This window comes from Schistocerca americana, chromosome 8 (assembly GCF_021461395.2).
Source record: "Schistocerca americana isolate TAMUIC-IGC-003095 chromosome 8, iqSchAmer2.1, whole genome shotgun sequence".
NCBI classification, from domain to species: Eukaryota; Metazoa; Arthropoda; class Insecta; order Orthoptera; family Acrididae; genus Schistocerca; species Schistocerca americana.
In genome coordinates this window covers 256,815,796-256,841,627 of record NC_060126.1, presented here as the reverse complement: position 1 = coordinate 256,841,627, position 25,832 = coordinate 256,815,796, and the positions used below count along the sequence as shown (strand labels likewise).

The window sequence follows — 25,832 nt, the reverse complement described above, 5'->3', positions numbered from 1 at the left end:
ATATTATGAAAAGTGCTTCGCTTCGTTTTAAGTTGTGTACCAAGTAGAAATTATAGGGTAGCAACTTCTTAAAAGGTAGTACATGTCGACGAAACTTGAAATAGGGAGCTAACATGCAGTAAATATACTAAAGCGTTTTGTTTCCCCAAATTTTTCCATAAGAATAATTCGAACTGTGCGGGTGTATAAATCCACTAATTAAGTTCTTTTAATTCTGATTATGGGTAACATTTTCATATTTTCATTCCTACAGTATATATCTCGGTTACACCACACCTAGACAAAAAAAATCCACTTCACAAAACATAGTAATCAGAACTGTGTATGAATTAATACAAGGATTACTTTTATTACATAAGTAGTTACGATCGGAACGACACTGGATGTTCAGTAAAAGTAATTCATGCAGCAGCAACTATTGGTTGTCTGTACACTATGAGTTTTATAAAGTACTTTTCAACTACGGAACACCATTTCCCAAAAATATTTGTAGGTGCACGTTTAATTTCAATAGAATACTAAGCAAACCTTGACAGTGTATTAATTCACTGAGTAAAAACGATGTGGGTCTCTTTCACGTTTTACGTTTATACAGACTATCGGTTTCGACTTTAGTTGCCGGTCATCTTCAGATCCGAATCTAGTAACAGAGGAGATAACACAAAGCTGACTGCAATGTGCCATAGTAACACATGCAGTGGCAGTATACAGGTAATAACAAAACTTCAGAGCTAGACATACGTGATTACTGCGAATCGCATATCGGCATCAGGACAAAGCTTCAGTTAAAATCACGTAATTTGTGTTCACTGAACTACGAGGGCGGTCCAGTCACACTAATCGACATCAACGTGCAATAAGAACTCGCAGACGGCAGGTGGCAGGTGGGTGCACTAGCAGTGGAGGGCATGTAAAGCGTGTTCCGTGGTAGTGGGGGTGGGGAGGAGGTGGGGGGGGGGGGGGCGGGGGAAGACGCACATAATAGTGCAATTGTTGTTTCAATTGTCTTAATGAGGTAACGGGGCGATTTATCAGCCATCCACAGAGGCGACAGGACATGAATGAACAACGGCTGCAGAGCTGTGTACGGGCGAACAGGCGTGCGACTGTTCACCAGACGAGCGCCAAGATGAGCAAGGGCAACAGCTAAGTTTATAAACTGTCCGTGTGTCGGCGTGGTAGAAGTGTCTACTCAACGACCGTTCGGCGAACGTTGCCTTTGAATAGGCTTTCACAGCAGGAGCCTGGTGCATGCATCCATGATGACTGCTGTTCACGGCGACGAAGGGTGATACTCGCACGCCAACACCGCAACTGGCCGTCTACTGAGTGGCGACTGGTGACCTTCACAGATGAATGACGTTTTATGCTCCACCGGACATATGGCCGTAAGCGTGTACGGCGCTGTAACAATCGTCGTAGGTTCCAGGCCGGAGGAGGGAGCGTTATGGTCTGGCGGATATTTTCGTGGAAGTTCCTTGGTGGTATAGTCATTCTGGAGTCGTTTGTTCAACGCTATATGCATGTATCCTTGGGCACCATGTCCATCGCTATGTAAGTTTACTTTTCCTTGACACGATGGTACCTACCAGCAGGACAATGCGATGTTTCGCTCAGCTCACAGTGTACAAGAATGGTTTCGAAGACCACCAGATTGAGTTATCCGTACTTCCCTGGTCGCCAAACTCCCCGATTAAAACCCAAACCCCAATGGAGAATCTGTGGGACCACCTCGATCGAGCTATTCGCGTCATGAATGCTCAACTGTAAACCTAGCGTATCTTACACACTCTCACTACTCTCATCTTTCGCATCTCGCAGCTGTCTGCGCTGCAAAAGAAGGTCATTCAGGCTTATGTGATGCGGAATAGACTGCTAACTTTCACGAGAGGTGGACCCGCCAGTATAAAAGGAGGCACAGATTATTGTGTTGTCACTAGAGAAGCAGTGACAGCAGTATTTGTCGGGCAAGATAGCTCGGTGACTTCGAACGTGGACTAGTCGTTGGATGTCACGTAACTAACAAATCCCCCTAGGACATTTGGATCTTTCTAAAGCTGCCCAACTAGATTGTTGCTTCTATGGTTGTGTTGTGGAAACGAGAAGGAACAGCCACAGAGAAACTGAAATAACGTGGACTTCACGCACAGGTACCGTCGAGCATTGCGGATTCGGCATTAAAATATCGCATGAAATCAGCTGAAGGCTTCACTCGTTACTTCCAAAGTGCTATTAACATTCCAGCTAGCCCAGTGACCGTGCGTACAGAGTTAAAAAAAAGACTAGGATACAACGGACGAGCAGCTCTTCGCATGCCACACCTTTCTGTGGTCGATGCTAAACGATGTTTGAGATGGTGCAAAGAGCAATACCACTGGACAATGGGTGACTGCGTCAGGCCACAGTCCCAACCTGAATCCAGTGGAACACCTTTGGGATGAGTTAGACTGTTAAAACGTTGAATTAGCTCCAGATCTGAGCGTCCCATATCATAACTTCCTCTGGTTTCGGCTCTTGAGGAAGAGTGTGCTGCTATTCTTTCACAGAAATTCAGATACCTCAATGAAAATGTTTCTAGCAGAGTTCAAGCCGTCATAAAGGTGAAGGGTAGACACACTTCACATTAATATCTACTAATAGGCGTCGGGATAGTTTTGATCAGATGTTATGCATGGGATATTACAATTAGTGTTATATTACTTACTACGAAAATATTGAAAATATACCTGTTTCTAAGAGAGCAGAGAGAAACTCAGTTCTAGGCAAAGAAGGGAAAGCAGAAAGGTGCAAAGAGTATATAGAGTGCCTGTACATGGGCGATGTACTTCAGGGCAATATTATGGAAATGGAAGAAGATGTAGATGAAGATGAAACGGGAGATATGGTACTGCGTGAAGAGTTTGACAGAGCACTGAAAGACCTAAGTCGAAACAAGGCCCCAGGAGTAGACAATATTCCATTAGAACTACTGGTAGCCTTGGGAGAGCCAGTCCTGACAAAACTCTACCATCTGATGAGCAAAATGTATGAGACAGGAGAAATACCCTCAGAATTCAAGAAGAATATAATAATTGCAATCCCAAAGAAAGCAGGTATTGACAGATGTGAAAATTACCGAACTATCAGTTTAATAAGTTACGGCTGCAAAATACTAACGCGAATTCTTTACAGACGAATGGAAAAACTGGTAGAAGCTGACCTCGGGGAAGATCAGTTTGGATTTCGTAGAAATATTGGAACACGTGAGGCAATACTGACCCTACGACTTATCTTAGAAGCTAGATTAAGAAAAGGCAAACCTAAGTTTATAGCATTTGTAAACTTAGAGAAAGCTTTCGACAATGTTGACTGGAGTACTCTCTTTCAAGTAGGTGGCAGGGGCAAAATACAGGGAGCGAAAGGCTATTTACAATTTGTACAGAAACCAGATGGCAGTTGTAAGAGTCGAGGGGCATGAAAGGGAAGCAGTGGTTGGGAAGGGAGTGAGACAGGTTTGTAGCCTCTCTCCCATGTTATTCAATCTCTATATTGAGCAAGCAGTAAATGAGACAAAAGAAAAATTAGGAGTAGGTATTAAAATCGATGGAGAAGAAATAAAAACTTTGAGGTTCGCCGATGACATTGTGATTCTGTCAGAGACAGCAAAGGACTTGGAAGAGAAGTTGAACGGAATGGACAGTGTCTTGAAAGAAGGGTATAAGATGAACATCAACAAAAGCAAAACGAGGATAATGGAATGTAGTCGAATTAAATCGGGTGATGCTGAGGGAATTAGATTAGGAAATGAGACACTTAAAGTTGTGAAGGAGTTTTGCTATTTGTGGAGCAAAATAAATGATGATGGTCGAAGTAGAGAGGATATCAAATGTAGACTGGCAATGGCAAGGAAAGCGTTTCTGAAGAAGAGAAATTTGTTAACATCGAGTATAGATTTAAGTGTCAGGAAGTCGTTTCTGAAAGTATTTGTATGGAGTGTAGCCATGTATGGAAGTGAAACATGGACGATAAATAGTTTGGACAAGAAGAGAATAGAAGCTTTCGAAATGTGGTTCTACAGAAGAATGCTGAAGATTAGATAGGTAGGTCACATAACTAATGAGGAGGTATTGAATAGAATTGGGGAGAAGAGGAATTTGTGGCACAACTTGACTAGAAGAAGGGATCGGTTGGTAGGACATATTCTGAGGCATCAAGGGATCACCAATTTTGTACCGGAGGGCAGCGTGGAGGGTAAAAACCATAGAGGGAGACCAAGAGATGAATACACTAACCAGATTCAGAAGGATGTAGGCTCAGTACGTGTTGGGAGATGAAGCAGCTTGCACAGAATAGAATAGCATGGAGAGCTGCATCAAACCAGTCTCAAGACTGAAGACCACAACAACAACAACAACAAGAGAGCAAATGAAGTATCTCGCAAAAGGATATCACCTGCAATAGGTCGAGCGTCTAGTGTGGTAACTGGTGTGTCTTCAAGTGAGTACGCTGCACCTAGCAGGTCATATGGGAGATATATCAACTAGGCGTATTCACAATTACGAAATAGGTAGTCATCAAGCACCCTAGATTTAGCAAAGCACGAAATCTTATACGTGTATGTGCGAAAACACTGGCCAATGCCTCTGACGACATTGAATGCTGCCCGGTGGCGTTGCGACCGCGTGGCACGGTAAATACAGTATATAGGCGAAACAGACGCGAATATGGAATAACCGACGATACTGGACGCAAATGTGGAAATCCGCTGCCATACGCGACTTTGACTAATGGTAGATTCTATGGCTCGGCATCTAGGAATGAGCATCTCGCAGAAAGAGAATCTGGTCAGGTTTTCGTGTACTACTGTCGTGGGCATCTTTGAAGTGTGAGTAGGCGATGAAGTGTTGGACGTCCACGCCTTACCACAGATGGTTGCCCGCTCTGTAAAGCGGCGATAGTCGGAATATCTGACAAACGAGTACAGTGCTGGTGGAGACTTGTTTTAGAGCACACTGTTCACTGCACATTATTAAACATGGGACTCCGCAGCAACCGACACATACATATTGCTATATTGACCAAAATACTTTGCCAGATACGTTCGCAATGGACACAGGATCTTCGTCTTTCGATGACTGACTTTTCTTGTTAAACCAAGTAGATGGTCGCGTCCACATACGCCATTATCCAGGTGAACGGCTGCCCGAAAAATGCATAGCGCGACGGATGCCAGCCAGTGGGGGACTATGCTATAGGAAACATTCACTTGGATATCCGTGAGGCTTGCGGTGGTAATCAGACGCACCATGACACCTTTGAAGTACCTGAACAGTATTGCGGTCCACCTGCATCACTTCATCGTTCATGTCTTTCCCGACGGCGATGGCATATTCCAGCAGGACAATTGTCCCTATCACAATGCCAGCACCGTGCAACGGTTGTTTTAGGAGCATGGCAAAAAGCTTACGCTGATGTCTTGGCCACCAAATTCGCCTGATCTGAACCCGCTGGAACACATCCGGGATGCTACTGCGAGTCACTTCCCCAAGTCAACGGTCCCTAATTTACAGGAATTACGTGACTTTTGCTGAGACATCTGGTGCCACATACATCTGGAAACCTACCGAAGACCTTAAGCCATGTCATGCAGAATCACATATTCAATACAAAGCTGCACCAACATGCTACAAACCAGGTATTCATAATGTTTTGATTCATCAGTACATTTTGAGTAGACTTACCGTGAAAATTGTTTCTCGTTATTCAAAATTTTATCTACGAGGGTTGTTCGGAAAGTAAGGCACGATCGGTCGCGAAATGGAAACCACAGTGAAAATCAAAACTATTTTCGTTGCACATTTAGCTACACCTTCCAGGTACTTCGCTACGTAGTCGCCGCTCCGGCTTAGACATTTGTCGGAGCGTTATAACAAATTTCCAACACCATCGTCATAAAAGGCAGCCGCCTGTGCTTTCCGATAATTCCCTCCGCTTGCACCCAAGTGTTGTCTTCGTATCCAGCGTTTCACGTGAACAGAGATGATACTCAGGACGAGCCAGTTAGGCCTCTGTTGTGGGTGATCGTACACTTCCCATCGAAAAGGCTGCAAGAGCGTCTTCACTGCCCCTGAAGAGTGCTCCTGAGAATTGCCATGAAGAAGGAAGTGCGTGGCAGTTGTTTTAGGTGGGCTGCATCCATTAAGGCGAAGCCTCTCAGCCAGCCCTTCTACTTGACGGGAGACATTGTTGTTCTAGGCATCTTTATTCGCTCACAGTGCGCTCCGCTCACAACTGAGAAGAGCATCTTGGTGCGATCGACGGGATACTAGAGACACTGCCCAAAACGTCTGTGAAAAGCCTCGTCGGATTTTCACAGTGGTTTCCACTTTGCGAACGATCGTTCCTCACTTTCCGAATAGCCCTCGTAGTTCTTTTCTTTTCGCAAAACATATTTCAAATTGCTCCAGGGCATCCAGACACCATCCCAGGTAGGCTTCGTGGAGGACCTCCCTGTTTGCGTTCAAGTCCGAGATTGTGTGGTTGTATATGGGAATGCAGGAGTACGTTTTCGCCCGAGTGACAATATGAGTAACTTTCCTAATAGTTCTGTTTGTACAAGTTATCTAATTTTAACAGCGATTGGCAGTAATTTGGTATGAATTACTCTGATGTTTCATTTTCATTTGTATTCTGTCACTGAACGTATTTTAATCATATTACAATTAGCTTTGTACTATTACATCCATTTGTTCTCTGTTATTCGATTTAGATATGAAAATGACTTGTGGCAAGAGAGGAAAACGGTAAACAAAAAATACATAAAAAGTGACCCACAATGAGTGTTTCTTTTATTGTGTTTAAAGTTGTCTCGACGTCCTCGATTATGAAATATTTATTCTGTGTTGAATCTTCTTGGAAAAAGACTATTTGAAGCTCAGAGTGACAGAGATTGCCGCAAACATAATGCCATAAAAAAGGTGGTCACCATTTTGCCTGTAGCTATTGAGTAGCAGCTCACCTCTTCAATGAGCCTGTTTCCAAAGACGCAGAAGAGGAAGACCTGCCCCAGGGTGTAGAACAGGTAGCCCAGTACAGAGGCCGCGTACACGTCCACCGAGTCGATCTGTAACAAAGAAAACACAAATGTGAGAATTTGTGCAAGGAAGTACAGTAGCGAGACTCTGAATTCACTTGTCACACTCTGATATACCTCTCTCGTCACAGATATTTATTTATTTTTTTGTATTTTTTCCTGAGTTCTTTCCTATAGCTGCATGTATATGTATCGATACTCATGCAGCACAATCGGATAAGCAGTGGTCTTGTGCATTGATCTCTGTTGTACCTGGATGCAGATGTATGATCTCTGAGACTAAAACTTCTGCTTGCCTGCTGGTTCCTGTGCGTTGCACCGTCCACCATGTTGTAGATGGGCAAAAAGTTTCGGTCGATCTGTTGGCGATGGAGAATTATTTACCGATTTCAGATTATAGACATTATTTCATGGACCATAACCAGTGAGTGAAGCAAGGACTCGTCATATCTGCAGCATACTGAAATACTTCGCCGATAACTGGTTCCACTCGCAAATGACTGCACCTTTATATGCATCGGAAGTACAACAGCACATGCGCTAGATACAGTGCGCACGCGCTCTATGACTCCTGCTGTCCCCTGGCGAAAAAAAGAGTTGCAGAAGCCTCCGGTGGTGAATACTGTTGAAAACGATATATCGTTACAAATGATTATTCATAGTCGGCCGATTCAGATTTGTTCTTCATGTCTGATAAAACAGGATTCCACGTTTTACTTAGCGGGTATCCATTATCACGATTAATGACATTATCTGTTAGTCTGATTTCGACAGATTCTTTTAAAACACAATCCCAGTATCGCGAAGCATTTGCAACTACTTGCGTCTCATTGTATAGCATCCTGTGTCCCTCTGTAAGGCAACTCTCAGCCACCGCCGATTTATCTGGTTGTAACAATCGCGTATGGCGATGATGTTCAATACACCTGTCGTTGACGGTACGAATAGTTTGGCTAATGTAAATTTTCCCGCACTCACACGGTATTTTGTAAACGCCAGACTTCCTCAAACCTAAATCATCTTTTTACAGAGCCAAGATGTGCTCGCATCTTAGCTGGCGGACGAAAAATCCATCTGATACATGATCTCATATTTTTTCAAAAGTCTACCTATCTTGGCGGACACGTTCCCAGCATACGGAAGAAAAGCCAAAGACCTAATGGTGTCTTCAGAAGGTTCAGGTAGAGGACCAAACTCAAAAGCACGTCGAAATTGTCGGTCCGTATAGCCGTGATTATTGAAGACGTCCTCAAGATGTTGCAGCTGCTGTGGTAAATTTTCACCATCCGAGGCAGCATAGCTCGTTTAACCAAGGTCCGAAGAACACCTGTACGGTGAAAAGGTGGATGGCAACTGGTAGCATCCTATAATCTCGTATGTGAATTTCCGACTTATGTGAAATCAAGTCAGAATTCTATCAGCACATCAAAGCATCCCAAGTTCCTCCATTCAGTTTCAAATCAGCTATCTTTCATTTCATTAAAATTCTTCAGTTTCATAGTGACCAAGAACTTCTTTTTAAATTATCATTTCAGCGTTAAACTTGAAACTTATAATAACCAAATTTATGCATAAAATAGAACACCAGATGTTATGAGCCACAGTTTTTGGATCTTAACAGTAATTCACGCATTTATTTCAACTAGATTTGTAATGTATGTGACGTTACAAATGTGTCGGTGCTTATCCACAATGATATGGCTATACAGTGTTTGCTAATGAACTCCGCTGTAATATATAACAGACGTTATCGCTTATATGAGGTTTATTTAAAAATACATTAAAGTTGTTGCGGTTGGACTTCCGTTCCAAGGATAATACGAATAAGACATTTCACACTAGAACGTCTTTTTTGCAGGCAAAACTTGAAGAGTCCACATTTGAGTTATCTTTATCCGTAGTTAATACTGTCTACCCGAGAAATAAATAACTATTCCCCAAATAAATTACTGGTACAAAAGAAACGAAAAATATATTTTTCGTATGATTGATCGTAAAACTTAAAAACATTACAACTTCAAGAAAATCATAGAATATCTGAAAACGCTACAGCTGTTACTGTGTCACAAAAGCGTAAATAGATTATGGACGAAAGGTGAGGGAGTGGCGAAGCCGCTAATGCAGGGCGCGATCGACTCGGACAAACTGAAGCAGTCCGTTGAAAAAAATCTTTTAGAAACGAATGAATCACATAATGTGCCGTCATCGCGCACCGTTTCCGCTTTCCACAAACCCCTCCCCTTCGATCCATACCAGGACTGGTTTTCATAATTGAGTACCACCAGGATGACCAGATTGGACCATATTTTGCCGTTTAGGCTAACAAAGGCTGAATTTTGAGCGACATTTTTCTTGATAGACGCGACATTCGGGTGTTACAGGCAAATCCAAGTGCGCTTTTGCTCACTAATTTTTATTTAATGTCACCTATAGTCATGCTTACCGCTCCGCTGCCTTCTGAAATTCTGAAATATTGCATCCACAAAGCTCCATCAGTCTCCAGTGCAAATGTTAAACTGCTATAGAGAGGCGGGTAGGCTATTGGTGTAGCGAGTATATATTTTTAACTACAATAACACTAGTCGACGAATCAAAATTGGTTTTCCTCTTCCGTATTGTTAGAAATCTTACCTGTAATTAAAAACCATCACAACAGCACACAGCACAAAAGTAATAAACGGCAGCACTTATATTAAACTAAACTGCAAGTAAGAACTGAACTGATTAACAAAACAAAATAACTGAGCTCAAGTACGGCAGCAGTTGGTCTTTTGGTTGGATTATGGATGGGCGATAGCTTATAGTGGTATCGATCTATCGGTAATTTAAATCTATCGATGGCCTTGTTGACTATCGAAAGTGTGTATCTATTTTTCATCGTATGACTGAAAATTAAGTACCTTTCAACTTCGCTATACAAAGCTAAGTTGTGTGTAATTCCATTTATGTGATAGAGTGTGAAAGGGGGGAGAGTGTCCAGCCCCCTGGACACTGCCCCCCCCCCTCCCCGGCTACGTCCTTGTTCCGCTGTTCACGGATAAAAACAGACACAGAGCGTCACTTCGCCATTTGTCGCAGATCAGCTGTTGCTGAATATTAATCTACAGTCGGCGCAATTGTAGCCCAGTAGCTATCAATGAGTGATTTTCGGACAGTCAACAACGAGTCTCATAGTATTCATCGTTATTCAAGCCTGAAATACAAACTGTCTTACACCAGTCCAGACTCAACAACTATTAGATCAGCTGGCGAACATTCACGTTCAGGTTAGACCAGAGTTCAGAACCGTTAATACACTATCACGTCTGTTCAACACACAAGGATCTGTACCTATTTTTAATAAACGATTATTAATGAATTCTCATTGCGTTTTCCACATTATATTTGTTATACAATTAATCGCCCTGTGACACGCCTACTAGTTCCAAGCGTACAAACACGCTACCTAAATACAGCGAGAATACTAATCAGTAATACGGGGCTCGCTTCCTACCAGCCTTTATGCTTACTTGGTGAAGACAAGACAACACCATTTCCAAAATCTGTCATCTTGTGCATGTAAATTTTTTGTCAAAATAGAAGTTAAGATGAAACTTCCTGGCAGATTAAAACTGTGTGCCGGACCTTTGCCTTTCGCGGGCAAGTGCTCTACCAACTGAGCTACCCAAGCACGACTCACGCCCGGTCCTCAAAGGTGTACTTCTGCCAGTACTTCTCATTCGAGAAGTTAAGATAATTTTCTCGAACACTTGATAATTAAGTACTTTTGGAGGAAACATTTATCGCATTTGCAGACCGTTTCTCTAGTACATTGAGCAACGTAAATTCTAGTGCAACACTTAAGATATGAAGTAGATTAATTTCGATTTAGGCAGAGTTATCGGTGCCATGCCACATTTTAACATCAGTTTATATTTACTATGCACATGCTTTATTCATAAGTAATATTTATTTGACATCCTGTGTCTGAACGATGTCAGATTGGTTCCAAAGGCGTCAGTATTGTATACACTTGATTTTACGACTTACACCTGTTTTAAGTTTGGTTAATATAAGACCTAATTTATTAATTTATGTTGCATCTCTTGCGATGTCCTTTTGGATGACAGTTGAATATATGGGGAAAACGTAAGTGAAATAAAGCTGAAACAACTTTTTATCATCCTGTCAATGTCCGGTTATAGGTAATTTTTGGAATGACACAGCAGAAATATTGCATCTTTTGCACTAATCGTCAAGCGATCGAAGCTGAACTTCTTTTTCCTCTTCTGTTCTCCTGTCTTTGTGGAGTCTACGTATTATTCTGCTTTTGGCAATGTCAGTGGTAGAGAGAGACTCGATGCCCTTCCTGTCGCCAAACGATGACTAGTAAAAACAATTGCAAGGATTAATAGTACACTTATGGTTCTGCTACCAGAGAGACCAGTTAAAATAAATAATAAAATAAATATACTTGAGTATTGCTCATCAGTGTGGGATCCGTACCAGATCGGGTTGACGGAAGAGATAGAGAAGATCCAAAGAAGAGCGGCGCGTTTCGTCACAGGGTTATTTGGTAACCGTGATAGCGTTACGGAGATGTTTAGCAAACTCAAGTGGCAGACTCTGTAAGAGAGCAGCTCTGCATCGCGGTGTAGCTTGCTCGCCAGGTTTCGAGAGGGTGCGTTTCTGGATGAGGTATCGAATATATTGCTTCCCCCTACTTATACCTCCCGAGGAGATCACGAATGTAAAATTAGACAGATTCGAGAGCGCTTGGAGGCTTTCAGACAGTCGTTCTTCCCGCGAGCCATACGCGACTGGAACAGAAAAGGGAGGTGACGACAGTGGCACTTAAAGTGCCCTCCGCCACTTGCGGAGTATAAATGTAGATGTAGATGTAGAATATACCTACTGAGCATCTAATGAAAAATTGGCTCGACGGAGGAAAATAGCTGTACAATAAATTTATAGACTGGAGATCCAAATATCTTATGTTCAATCCCTGGTCAGCCCACAACTTTCATCTGTCACTTGTTCCTTCTTGCACCATTGGCAATGTTTGCTAATGTGAAGAAAAGCAGACTTTCAGTCCAAGTTAGGCTGTAGATACCCCTGTAATTGACTGGTTAAATCAATTCATAGGGCGGAGGAACGTAACGGCTCAAACAGGACCATGTCTGGTAAAGAACTGTGATGTTCAAAACAAGCTTTGAAGTGATTAGAGATGCAAACAATGTAGGCCAAATTTTTCTATATTAAGGAAATTATTTACTTCGCTGCGGTTTTAAAACAGCAGCCAGAACACGTACGTAGCTGTAATTCCAGCTGTGAAGTACGGAGGTAAATTAGTGCTTGTTTTCGGGTGCTTAATAAATTGGACTGGGACTTGAAACCTGCATTGCACTGTGGTAATAATGGCCGACACAAAGTGCTGATATATCGAAGACAAACGCGCGCCAGTATGAAAAAACTAGGTATGCCACACATCGTATTGCGTATTCTAGTATTGTACTACACTGCAACAGCTTGAAGACACCCTAGTCTCCAAATTATGTTGAAAACTTATGGAACATCTTACAATACCACACTAACAACAATCATCTTGCAAATAAAAGCGATACGATGAAGCCACTTCCAGAAGCATGAGGCAAAATATCAGCAGCAGTAACATCGAAATTCCAGAATGAGATTTTCACTCCGCAGCGGAGTGTGCGCTGATATGAAACTTCCTGGCAGATTAAAACTGTGTGCCGAACCGAGGCTCGAACTCGGGACCTTTGCCTTTCGCGGGAAAATTTTTTGACTTATTCAATAAAGTCCTATACGTACTATTTACGCAAATGAAAGATGTCTCTGCAGTGGTATTACGAAACAATAAGCGCTGTGTGCTTTCTTAATTTTTCTAGTATTGTTTTTGTAAATAGATAAGGATTGCTAATGTTCAGTCTTCTCTGTACGTCGTTCCCAGACAACCTTCCGTGTCAAATTGCCTTCCCTCTACAAAATTACGACATGTTGTTTAAGCCTTCAGGTATATTCATTCGCAACTAGCACAAGAATTTCATCATCGAAACTATTAAAAGAAAAAAGAAAAGTTGATTCGCATCTGTAATGGAAGGCCACTTGATTTTATTTCAGTTGAGTCATTGTTCCAGTTTTCATTGTTTTTGGTATTTCATGTGCAAAATAAATGGTATTACATCTTCACTCTGAGACAAATGTTGTTTTTGACAAAGTGGTTCGTTTCACAAAAGAAATTACGTTCATGAAATATGTTGGTGTCCAAATCATCTCACAGTTAAAGAACGTCAAGATGCAGTTATTTTTATATGTGGTACCTTAATATGTACACTCATCAGTGTGTTCGTTGTTTTTTTCATCTGTCTTCATCAGTCTTCCCATAACCAAGCCACACACTTTATGACCTGATGTTTTCTGCGCCCTATGTATAACTAACAGGACTACGCCTGTCAATATAGACTACCCGTTTTCGGTCCACGCTTCCATACTTCAACACCTAACCGGGGGAAAATAAGCAGTAATAGCTTGCTCTTGTAACATGTAGTTCGAGCTTCTGACCAGACTAAAAACATACTACTCCTATTAGCTATAATTATTAGTCTGGACAAGCGCAGTAAATATTGATGTGATTTTGTTCGCCACACCGTCCTCAGTCACAAACAGAAATATATGCTTTTATATCTGTTGCACCCTGTATGATATAGACCTAATGCAAGTCATACTTTAAGCGACAATATAAAAAACCCTAAGTAAATTATAAAAAAAATTCAGCTCCAGAAAATGAGTAATAAGCTGTCATTTTAAGTCATGTCAGTATCAGTAGCCTACGATGAAGAACTGCTAGTTGTGTGACTGAATTCAAACATTTTATACTTCTTGAAGTGGCGAATCTTACCCCTTGTATTTCAGAATTCAAAACCAATACACCGAGAATAAATACCATACTGCACTTCTGGAACTTACATGAAGTATTCGTAGGTCCTACTCCACCCCTTTGTTGCCATCAATATGCACTACTAAACATGTGACACTTTTGGAATGAAATGACATTTTCCTCGTGTGCACAATTGTCGCGGGCACAGCAGATTGCTCGTATGCTATTCGTGTGATTAGACAGCTACGTCTCCGTTCACGACTCAGCCTGTTGGTCCATTTTACAAACCTGTTATGTCCACGGGCACTCGGAATTTCACGAAATCGTCACGTCGAAGCCTACTTACATTCCGCACATTCTCATTAGACATTCTTCGCGAAATATGCATCTGGAAGTTTGAGCGTGGCACAGTGTATGCGCACTCATTTCCTGACCCTTAATTACTGTACGACTGTCAAGACCTGGTTGATAGTCAGAGACGGGAAACAGAATGCCGGACAATTGCCACGCCGGACATTTGCCACACTTTCGCCTACGCCAGGTAGCTCGAGTAGCGATCCCTCAGGTAACGGACGCCCTTTTTCGTACTTCTTCTGTCCGCTTTCAAACCGCCGTCTCCACATTTTACTCGATACAACCAGTACGTAAGGGACCTTCTTTCCGACATCTTGGACAAACACAGAGCTTCTTTTCCGAAATCGAAATATTTATAGCTTTTGGGAAACGAAAGCAATGCCGACGATTTTGTCAGTACGTAATTAGTTTTGCCAAGTATAAATATAGATCCCTCTGTCTGTATGGTAGCTTCCTTTATCGCTTACTGATTGCGATAGAAACAGTCCATCGCCATGAGAGCAACAAGAAAGGAACGATGTAAAGAGAATGCGAATGTACGCTAATCATTTCTTTTTGATCACTGCATTTGTGTCTACTTTAATTACTACAACTGCATGTCCAAAAGACAATAAGGAAAGAAGAAATGGGTATGCGAATGTTTGAAAAGAAGAACGACGTACTCCATATTAATTTACTCTCTAAAATACGATATCCCTTGCAGCGAAACATTAGTTAATAAAGTGTACCGGGAAAATGTTCAAAACATGACTAAAAATACGTTCACTAAACAGAGATAAGAACATTTATGATTGAATGTCATCTAGTCGACGTACAATTTTAAAATGTTAAAAATAAGGAAATGAAGTAGCCAGCTGCAGGTGGTGGCACATGTCGGCAATAAGGATGTGTGTCGCTTTGGATCTGAGGAAATTCTCTCTGGATTCCAGCGGCTATCTGATTTGGTGAACGCTGCCGGTCTTGCTTACGAGTTGAAGGCAAAGCTCTACATCTACATCTACATTTATACTCCGCAAGCCACCCAACGGTGTGTGGCGGAGGGCACTTTACGTGCCACTGTCATTACCTCCCTTTTCTGTTCACGTCGCGTATGGTTCGCGGGAAGAACGACTGTCTGAAAGCCTCCGTGCGCGCTCTAATCTCTCTAATTTTACATTCGTGATCTCCTCGGGAGGTATAAGTAGGGGGAAGCAATATATTCGATACCTCATCCAGAAACGCACCCTCTCGAAACCTGGCGAGCAATCTACACCGCGATGCAGAGCGCCTCTCTTGCAGAGTCTGCCACTTGAGTTCATTAAACATCTCCGTAACGCTATCACGGTTACCAAATAACCCTGTGACGAAACGCGCCGCTCTTCTTTGGATCTTCTCTATCTCCTCCGTCAAACCGATCTGGTACGGATCCCACACTGATGAGCAATACTCAAGTATAGGTCGAACGAGTGTTTTGTAAGCCACCTCCTTTGTTGATGGACTACATTTTCTAAGCACTCTCCCAATGAATCTCAACCTGGTACCCGCCTTACCAACAATTAATTTTATATGATCATTCCACTTCAAATCGTTCCGCACGCATACTCCCAGATATTTTACAGAAGTAACTGCTACCAGTGTTTGTTCCGCTATCATATAATCATACAATAAAGGATCCTTCTTTCTATGTATTCGCAACACATTACATTTGTCTATGTTAAGGGAGAGTTGCCACTCCCCGCACCAAGTGCCTATCCGCTGCAGATCTTCCTGCATTTCGCTACAATTTTCTAATGCTGCAACTTCTCTGTATACTACAGCATCATCCGCGAAAAGCCGCATGGAACTTCCGACACTATCTACTAGGTCATTTATATATATTGTGAAAAGCAATGGTCCCATAACACTCCCCTGTGGCACGCCAGAGGTTACTTTAACGTCTGTAGACGTCTCTCCATTGATAACAACATGCTGTGTTCTGTTTGCTAAAAACTCTTCAATCCAGCCACACAGCTGGTCTGATATTCCGTAGGCTCTTACTTTGTTTATCAGGCGACAGTGCGGAACTGTATCGAACGCCTTCCGGAAGTCAAGAAAAATAGCATCTACCTGGGATCCTGTATCTAATATTTTCTGGGTCTCATGAACAAATAAAGCGAGTTGGGTCTCACACGATCGCTGTTTCCGGAATCCATGTTGATTCCTACATAGTAGATTCTGGGTTTCCAAAAAGACATGATACTCGAGCAAAAAACATGTTCTAAAATTCTACAACAGATCGACGTCAGAGATATAGGTCTATAGTTTTGCACATCTGCTCGACGACCCTTCTTGAAGACTGGGACTACCTGTGCTCTTTTCCAATCATTTGGAACCCTCCGTTCCTCTAGAGACTTGCGGTACACGGCTGTTAGAAGGGGGGCAAGTTCTTTCGCGTACTCTGTGTAGAATCGAATGGGTATCCCGTCAGGTCCAGTGGACTTTCCTCTATTGAGTGATTCCAGTTGCTTTTCTATTCCTTGGACACTTATTTCTATGTCAGCCATTTTTTCGTTTGTACGAGGATTTAGAGAAGGAACTGCAGTGCGGTCTTCCTCTGTGAAACAGCTTTGGAAAAAGGTGTTTAGTATTTCAGCTTTACGCGTGTCATCCTCTGTTTCAATGCCATCATCATCCGGGAGTGTCTAGATATGCTGTTTCGAGCCACTTACTGATTTAACGTAAGACCAGAACTTCCAAGGATTTTCTGTCAAGTCGGTACATAGAATTTTACTTTCGAATTCACTGAACGCTTCACGCATAGCTCTCCTTACGCTAACTTTGACATCGTTTAGCTTCTGTTTGTCTGAGAGGTTTTGGCTGCGTTTAAACTTGGAGTGAAGCTCTCTTTGCTTTCGCAGTAGTTTCCTAACTTTGTTGTTGTACCACGGTGGGTTTTTCCCGTCTCTCACAGTTTTACTCGGCACGTACCTGTCTAAAACGCATTTTACGATTGCCTTGAACTTTTTCCATAAACACTCAACATTGTCAGTGTCGGAACAGAAATTTTCGTTTTGATCTGTTAGGTAGTCTGAAATCTGCCTTCTATTACTCTTGCTAAACAGATAAACCTTCCTCCCTTTTTTTATATTCCTATTAACTTCCATATTCAGGGATGCTGCAACGGCCTTATGATCACTGATTTCCTGTTCTGCACTTAAAGAGTCGAAAAGTTCGGGTCTGTTTGTTATCAGTAGGTCCAAGATGTTATCTCCACGAGTCGGTACTCTGTTTAATTGCTCGAGGTAATTTTCGGATAGTGCACTCAGTATAATGTCACTCGATGCTCTGTCCCTACCACCCGTCCTAAACATCTGAGTGTCCCAGTCTATATCTGGTAAATTGAAATTTCCACCTAAGACTATAACATGCTGAGAAAATTTATGTGAAATATATTCCAAATTTTCTCTCAGTTGTTCTGCCACTAATGCTGCTGAGTCGGGAGGTCGGTAAAAGGAGCCAATTATTAACCTAGCTCGGTTGTTGAGTGTAACCTCCACCCATAATAATTCACAGGAACTATCCACTTCCACTTCACTACAGGATAAACTACTACTAACAGCAACGAATACTCCACCACCGGTTGCATGCAATCTATCCTTTCTAAACACCGTCTGTACCTTTGTAAAAATTTCGGCAGAATTTATCTCTGGCTTAAGCCAGCTTTCTGTACCTATAACGATTTCAGCTTCGGTGCTTTCTATCAGTGCTTGAAGTTCTGGTACTTTACCAACGCAGCTTCGACAGTTGACAATTACAGTACCGATTGCTGCTTGGTCCCCGCATGCCCTGACTTTGCCCCGCACCCGTTGAGGCTGTTGCCCTTTCTGTACTTGCCCAAGGCCATCTAACCTAAAAAACCGCCCAGCCCACGCCACACAACCCCTGCTACCCGTGTAGCCACTTGTTGCGTGTAGTGGACTCCTGACCTATCCAGCGGAACCCGAAACCCCACCACCCTATGGCGCAAGTCGAGGAATCTGCAGCCCACACGGTCGCAGAACCGTCTCAGCCTCTGATTCAGACCCTCCACTCGGCTCTGTACCAAAGGTCTGTAGTCAGTCCTGTCGACGATGCTGCAGATGGTGAGCTCTGCTTTCATCCTGCTAGCGAGACTGGCAGTCTTCACCAAATCAGATAGCCGCCGGAAGCCAGAGAGGATTTCCTCCGATCCATAGCGACACACATCATTGGTGCCGACATGAGCGGCCACCTGCAGATGGGTGCACCCTGTACCCTTCATGGCATCCGGAAGGACCCTTTCCACATCTGGAATGACTCCCCCCGGTATGCACACGGAGTGCACATTGGTTTTCTTCCCCTCTCTTGCTGCCATTTCCCAAAGGGGCCCCATTACGCGCCTGACGTTGGAGCTCCCAACTACCAGTAAGCCCACCCTCTGCGACCGCCCGGATCTTGCGGACTGAGGGGCAACCTCTGGAACAGGACAAGCAGCCATGTCAGGCCGAAGATCAGTATCAGCCTGAGTCAGAGCCTGAAACCGGTTCGTCAGACAAACTGGAGAGGCCTTCCGTTCAGCCCTCCGGAATGTCTTTCGCCCCCTGCCACACCTTGAGACGACCTCCACTCTACCACAGGTGAGGGATCAGCCTCAATGCGGGCAGTATCCCGGGCAACCACAGTCGTAGTCCGATCGGGGGATGCGTGGGACGAGCTGGCCGTCCCCGACAAACCCCCATCCGGACCCCCACAGTGATGCCCATTGGCAACAGCCTCAAGCTGTGTGACCGAAGCCAACACTGCCTGAAGCTGGGAGCGAAGGGATGCCAACTCAGCCTGCATCCGAACACAGCAGTTGCAGTCCCTATCCATGCTAAAAACTGTTTTGCAAAGAACGTCTGAACTAATCTACAGAGAGCGCAAACAAATCGACAAAATTTAAACGGTTATTAAAATACAAGATTGCCTAGTAAATGCAGTAATGCTGCTACTTGCGCACTGCTGACACTGCTCGGCGGCGGAAGGAGACTACGCGAATTTACACTATTCAGGTACTAAAACGTGATGCTACAACTCTCAAATACTATAATACGCCCGAAATTTATGAATTAAACAATGCAAGTACCAAAAACACGCAAAGAAATTAAGAATTAAACTATGTAACAAATGAGTGAGCTAGGAGTATACGACTTGCTGCTGCAGCTGCTTATCCAACGGCGGCAGGGAGCACACTGACTGTGACCAACCGACACTGGCCGTTCAAAACAAAAACAGAAGACAAAACTAGGCGAATTTACACTATTCAGGTACTAAAACGCGATGCTACAACTCTCAAATGCTATAATACGCCCGAAATTTATGAATTAAACAATGCAAGTACCAAAAACACGCAAAGAAATTAAGAATTAAACTATGTAACAAATGAGTGAGCTAGGAGTGGCTCACCATCTGCAGCATCATTGACAGAACCGACTGCGGACCTTTAGTGCAGAGCCGGGTGGAGAGTCTGAATCAGAGACTCAGACGGTTTTGTGACCGTGTTGGCTGCAGATTCCTTGACTTGCGCCGTAGGGTGGTGGGGTTTCGGGTTCCGCTGAATAGGTTTGGAGTTCACTAGACTCAGCTGGCGGCTACACGGGTAGCGGAGGCTGTGTGGCGTGGACTGGGCGGTTTTTTAGGTTAGAAGGAATCGGTAAAGTACGGGGTGGGCTGCAATCTTAAATGGTGCATAGCAAATAGAGGACGTGCTTGGATCAAGGAACAGTCGGAATTGTAGTTGTAAATTGTTGTAGTTGTGCTGGGAAAGTCCCTGAGCTTCAAGCGCTAATAGAAAGCAAAGAAGATAAAAATCGTTATAGGTACAAAAGCTGGCTAAAGCCTGAAATAAGTTCTGCAGAAATTTTTGCGAAGGCTCAGACGGTGTTCAGGAAAGATAGATTAGGCAGAATTGGTGGTGGAGTGTTTGTGTCTGTCAGTAATGGTTTATCTTGTAGTGAAGTCGAAGTAGATACTCCGTATGAATTGGTATGGGTGGAGGTTATACTTAACAGCCGAACTAAGTTAATAATTGGCTCCTTCTACCGACCCCCAGACTCCGATGATATAGTTGCTGAACAGTTCAGAGAAAATTTGAGTCTCGTAACAAATAAATACCCCACTCATACGGTTATAGTTGGTGGGGACTTCAACCTTCCCTGGATATGTTGGCAAAAATACTTGTTCAAAACCGGTGGTAGGCAGAAAACATCTTCCGAGATTGTCCTAAATGCTTTCTCCGAAAATTATTTCGAGCAGTTAGTCCACAAACCCACGTGAATTGTAAATGGTTGCGAAAACACACTTGACCTCTTAGCCACAAACAATCCAGAGCTAATAGAGAGCATCCTGACTGATACAGGGATTAGTGATCACAAGGTCGTTGTAGCTAGGCTCAATACCGTTTCTTCCAAATCCACCAGAAACAAACGCAAAATAATTTTATTTAAAAAAGCGGATAAAGTGTCACTAGAAGCCTTCCTAAGAGACAATCTCCATTCCTTCCGAACTGGCTATGCAAATGTAGACGAGATGTGGCTCAAATTCAAAGATATAGTAGCAACAGCAATTGAGAGATCATACCTCATAAATTGGTATGAGATGGAACTGATCCCTCATGGTACACAAAACAGGTCCGAACGCTGTTGCAGAGGCAACGGAAAAAGCATGCGAAGTTCAGAAGATCGCGAAATCCCGAAGATTGGCTAAAATTTACATACGTGCGAAATTTGGCATGGACTTCAATGCGAGATGCCTTTAATAGGTTCCACAACGAAATATTGTCTCGAAATTTGGTAGAAAATCCGAAGAAATTCTGGTCGAATGTAAAGTACACAAGCGGCAAGACGTAGTCAATACCCTCGCTGCGCAGTGCCGATGGTACTGTTACCGACGACTGTGCCGCTAAAGCGGAGTTATTGAACGCAGTTTTCCGAAATTCCTTCACCATGGAAGACGAATGGAATATTCCTGAATTTGAAACACGAACAGCAGCTAGCATGAGTTTCTTTGAAGTAGATACCTTAGGGGTTGCGATGCAACTCAAATCGCTTGATACGGGCAAGTCTTCAGGTCCAGATTGTATACCAATTAGGTTCCTTTCAGATTACGCTGATACAATAGCTCCCTACTTAGCAACCATATACAACCGCTCGTTCACCGATAGATCTGTACCTACAGATTGGAAAATTGCGCAGGTCGCACCAGTGTTTAAGAAGGGTAGTAGGAGTAATCCATCGAACTACAGACCTATATCATTGACGTCGGTTTGCAGTCGGATTTTGGAGCATATACTGTATTCAAACATGTGATGTCCTTAGGTTAGTTAGGTTTAAGTAGTTCTAAGTTCTAGGGGACTGATGACCATAGATGTTAAGTCCCATAGTGCTCAGAGCCATTTGAACCATTTTTTGTATTTAAACATTATGAATCACCTCGAAGGGAACGATCTATTGATACGTAATCAGCATGGTTTCAGAAAGCATCGTTCTTATGCAACGCAGCTAGCTCTTTATTCGCACGAAGTAATGGCCGCTATCGACAGGGGATCTCAAGTTGATTCCGTATTTCTAGATTTCCGGAAAGCTTTTGACACCGTTCCTCACAAGCGACTTCTAATCAAGCTGCGGGCCTACCCAAGGAGCGCCATGTCCAGATTCCGATAACACAGCACCAAGAGACTTTTGTGTTCTCCGTTTCAACAGGCGGAATTCACAGCTGATACATGTGATTTTCATAGACAGCACGGCACTACACCTCTTACAGCATAAACGATATTACAATGCTCTCACTAGTTGTTTACGTAAGGAGAAATGCGCAGGTCACCTCCGCGTGCTCGTTGAAGACGTCGACAGCATTCAAGAGAATAGTATCGAATGTATTCGTCGTCCAGCCGGGAGTTAGCCGTTCTTGATGCACCTGTCTAGTGTGTTTCGCACCGATGTTCCCGAAACATACCGGATTTAGCTGCCAGAAGCACTTCTTGATGGTGATCAACAACAACGTGTAGAGTTTAGTAAATTCATTCCGAATACGGAGGTGAAACATAACAGTTCCCTTAAACGTTTAGTATTCAGTGATGAGGCTCAATGCAATCTAAGTAGCAAAGTCAACCGCCACGACGTAAGAATATGGAGCACACTGGAGCCACGTATCGCAATCGAGCGCGAGAAAGACTCTCAAAAATTTAATGAGCTTTGAGCCGACGGCCCTTCTTTTTTTCGGAAGAGAGAGCTACAAGCGTCCCGTATCAAGATGTTTTGGCTATTTACACAATTGCGAGAACATGACGAAAATTCATTTTTTAACAGGGCCGCGCTGCACAGCGCTAGCTCCTGTCTGTAAGAGCAGTTCTTAACCATGAACAGCCTCAACGATGGATCTCGCACTGCGCTATTGGCCTCCCAGTTGGCCTAATCTCGCGATCTGTGGTTGACTTTCTGGGAGAGATTCTCTAATACTCTGTCTATGTGCCTCTCCTTCGAATACGTTTGAGTAAACTGTGACAATGCAGAGCAACAACAATGAATAGAACAACTCTAGAGACGCCCGCAAAACAACGGGTAGCTTGACAAACGTCCCGATGTTTGTCGTGCGACGGTGGAGAGAAAATTGAACGTTTGTGAAAAATAAATGAAAACTTTGGTCCTAAACGTAGTAGTAAAAAGTACTTCATGATTGTACGTGCATTCATGTAATACATAAACCCTTTGTAAAATCGAATGGTTATTTTGAAAATAAAAACTTCGTAGTAGTCCGTTTAAGGAAAAATTTACCGTAAGTTTCAGTCTTGTGAAATCGGATGAATATTTTTGAGACACATTGTATTACATATCATATCTAAAATTACTCACAAACAGTCAGTTCACTTACTTAAATGTTCAAGATATTTAAGTTGGGCTGAAACCTTTATCTGAACTGCAAAATTGTGAAGTTTCGTTGGCAGCTATCACGGCAGTAAATGATATCATCCAGCACTGACTGGTGTCAGTTTCATTCAGACGTTTATTTTTCCACGTCCTCTTTTGAGCTGCAAACGTCCTTCCATAAATGAGTATCCGTTCTGCTGGAAGTAGTGTAATGGTGTTCGAGTTGTCAAATAGTGTAACTGGCAATACTGTTCCTTTGTTCCATGTCAGGGTTTCCAACAGTCGTAGTCAGTGAAAGCAGTACAGAACAATCTACACGTTCCAAACAGTAGCCTAACAGTGACCAACCAATTCGATCCTTCAGTACGACCCACTGAAAATAATGTGAGTTAACTTGTTCCTGGAATTCGTCGCCTAACAATAAAGCTAAGGTAAATTTGGTTTTATTTAATTGCTGTGGAAAAGCAAAATAAGTTATTACATCAAAACTTTTCACTCAGGGAATTGCAAGTGGTCATAAATGTAATTAAATCCGTATTCACTCTTATTATTGATTACTACATTAAGACTGCTTATGTGTGCAAACAGTAAGTACATGATACTTCCGTTCTGGATACAATGGTATTATTTCTAATTTAATGGGACTGTTGTGTTACACAATGCTTTTACATTCTGTAATCTACCCAAAACACCATGAATTCCATGTTCTGTTTCGAGCTGACGTTATGCTTATGTTTATGTAAGAGCTGAATTAATTTGTGTTAGCTGCTTATTTGAGCGTGAATTGTGCACATATTTACCGCGAGTTGCATACAAGCATTCTAACCATTACATTTTGAGGAATGCGCACCCACACACTGCTTCAAAACTGGTTGTTTCTTTTGCTCAAATTTAATTTCATATAGAATTCGATTAGTAAATGTAGTTAGGAGTGCGCTTTGTGTCTTTAGGACAGTAAAACAACTTTGGGCGTTCGATGAATGCTTGGTAAATTTGGTCTATCGGATAGTACAGCTCACCCGACTCCAACGGCTGTAGAATACAAGAAACACATTAATGGCCAATGTTCTTCTTGCAGTACTTAATGGTCCATTGATACATTAACATGCGATATTTTTAAGTTACTGCGTAGTAGTAGAGAATACTGTAAATCATAGAAGGAGCACTCACCTTGGTGGCCTGGTAGGCGAGCAGCGTGAGCGTCACGGTGGTGGTTAACATGTGCAGCAGCAGCGCCGCGCCGTATGCGTCCCCGATGTTGCCCACGAACCTGCAGCCGAAACGTCACTGTCACTATCTAGATTGCAGCATCAGGGTGGAAGTTCTAGGAGCTTCAAGAAGAGGTATTACAACATTTGTGCTGATATGGTTGTGGTTCGGAACTCCTTTGTTTAGTTGAAAAAATGGATACGAGAATGCAACCTCCACGCACACACACACACACACACACACACACACACACACACACACACACACACAAAGCTCCGCACCACGAAGGAATTATCCGAATGGGACAGAAATTGGTGTGTGTAATGTACATGCATAGACGTACATATGATTACAGTTTCTGAAACACGGGATGATTTTTTTCGAGAAAAAAGCTTCACAAACAAGTAACGCATTGATTCACCTTTCGTCCTTATGCAAGCAGTTACTCGGCTTGTGATTGATTGACAGAGTTATTCGATGTCCTCCTTCGGGATATCGTGTCAAATTCTGTCCAGTTGACACGTTAGATCGCCAAAATAACGAGCTGCTTGGAGGGTCCTACTCTTAATTCTCGAAACGTTCTCAATTGGGGAGAGATCTGTCGAACTTGATGGCCAACGTAGGTTTTGTCAATCACAAAGACATAGAAACTCTCACCATGTGCAGGTGGGCATTATCTTGCTGAAGTGTAAGCCCAGTAAGGCTTGCCATGAGGGGCAACATGGCATCGCAGACCATAACTCCCGATTGTCGGGCCATACGGTAGGCGACACTCAGGGTGGCATCTCATTGTTGTCCAGGGCGTCTCCAGACACTTCTTCGGCCTAGAATGTCATTGGCTGGAATAGAACTGTCTTAAGTGATGAGCCCCGCTTCGAAATGAGCCCTAATGACCAGCGAAGGCGTGCCTGGTGACGTCTCCGCCAGCAGTGGGATGCCACCTGACTATCGCCTTGCATATGGCCTAACAACCATGAGTGATGATGTAGGGCGCCATTTCATTTCACAGCAGGACACATTTGGTTGTCAGCTGTGTATCCTAACAGCACAGCACTACATATATCATATTTCTGTTGCCCTTCATGGCAAGCCATCGTGGGCTTACATTTTAGTAAGATAATGACCACCCACACGCAGCGAGAGTTTCTACTGCTCATCTGTGCTTGCTAAACCCAGCTAGGTCGCCGATTCTCTCCACAGTTGAGAACGGTTGGAGTATTTTGTCAGCGCCCTCCAATTACCTAATGATTTTGACGATTTAGTATGCAATTTAGAATTTATAAGATTTAGTGCAAGTATCTCTAAAATTTTGAAAATCATCTGCCAATTTTAAAATCTCAAATATATTATATGATCTTGTACATTCACCTAAATTTTTAAAATTGACTTATTTCCCAAACTAATTTTGCATGATTGTAATCCCCATCAGAAACACTGGATT

The 25,832-nt window shown here is 42.9% G+C and overlaps 1 protein-coding gene across 2 annotated transcripts in view; it reads right to left on the bottom strand.

Moving 5' to 3' along the window:
* The window catches only part of LOC124545411 (odorant receptor coreceptor), a 348,578-nt gene that overhangs the window by 7,884 nt on the left and 314,862 nt on the right, over positions 1-25,832 (bottom strand). For both annotated transcript variants that reach the window (XM_047124328.1, XM_047124329.1), the window contains exons 6-7: positions 24,353-24,452; positions 6,998-7,102 (exon numbers count right to left, since the gene is read on the bottom strand). In XM_047124328.1, coding sequence (XP_046980284.1) covers positions 6,998-7,102; positions 24,353-24,452 — 205 coding nt within the window. The remainder of the gene's footprint in view (positions 1-6,997; positions 7,103-24,352; positions 24,453-25,832) is intronic.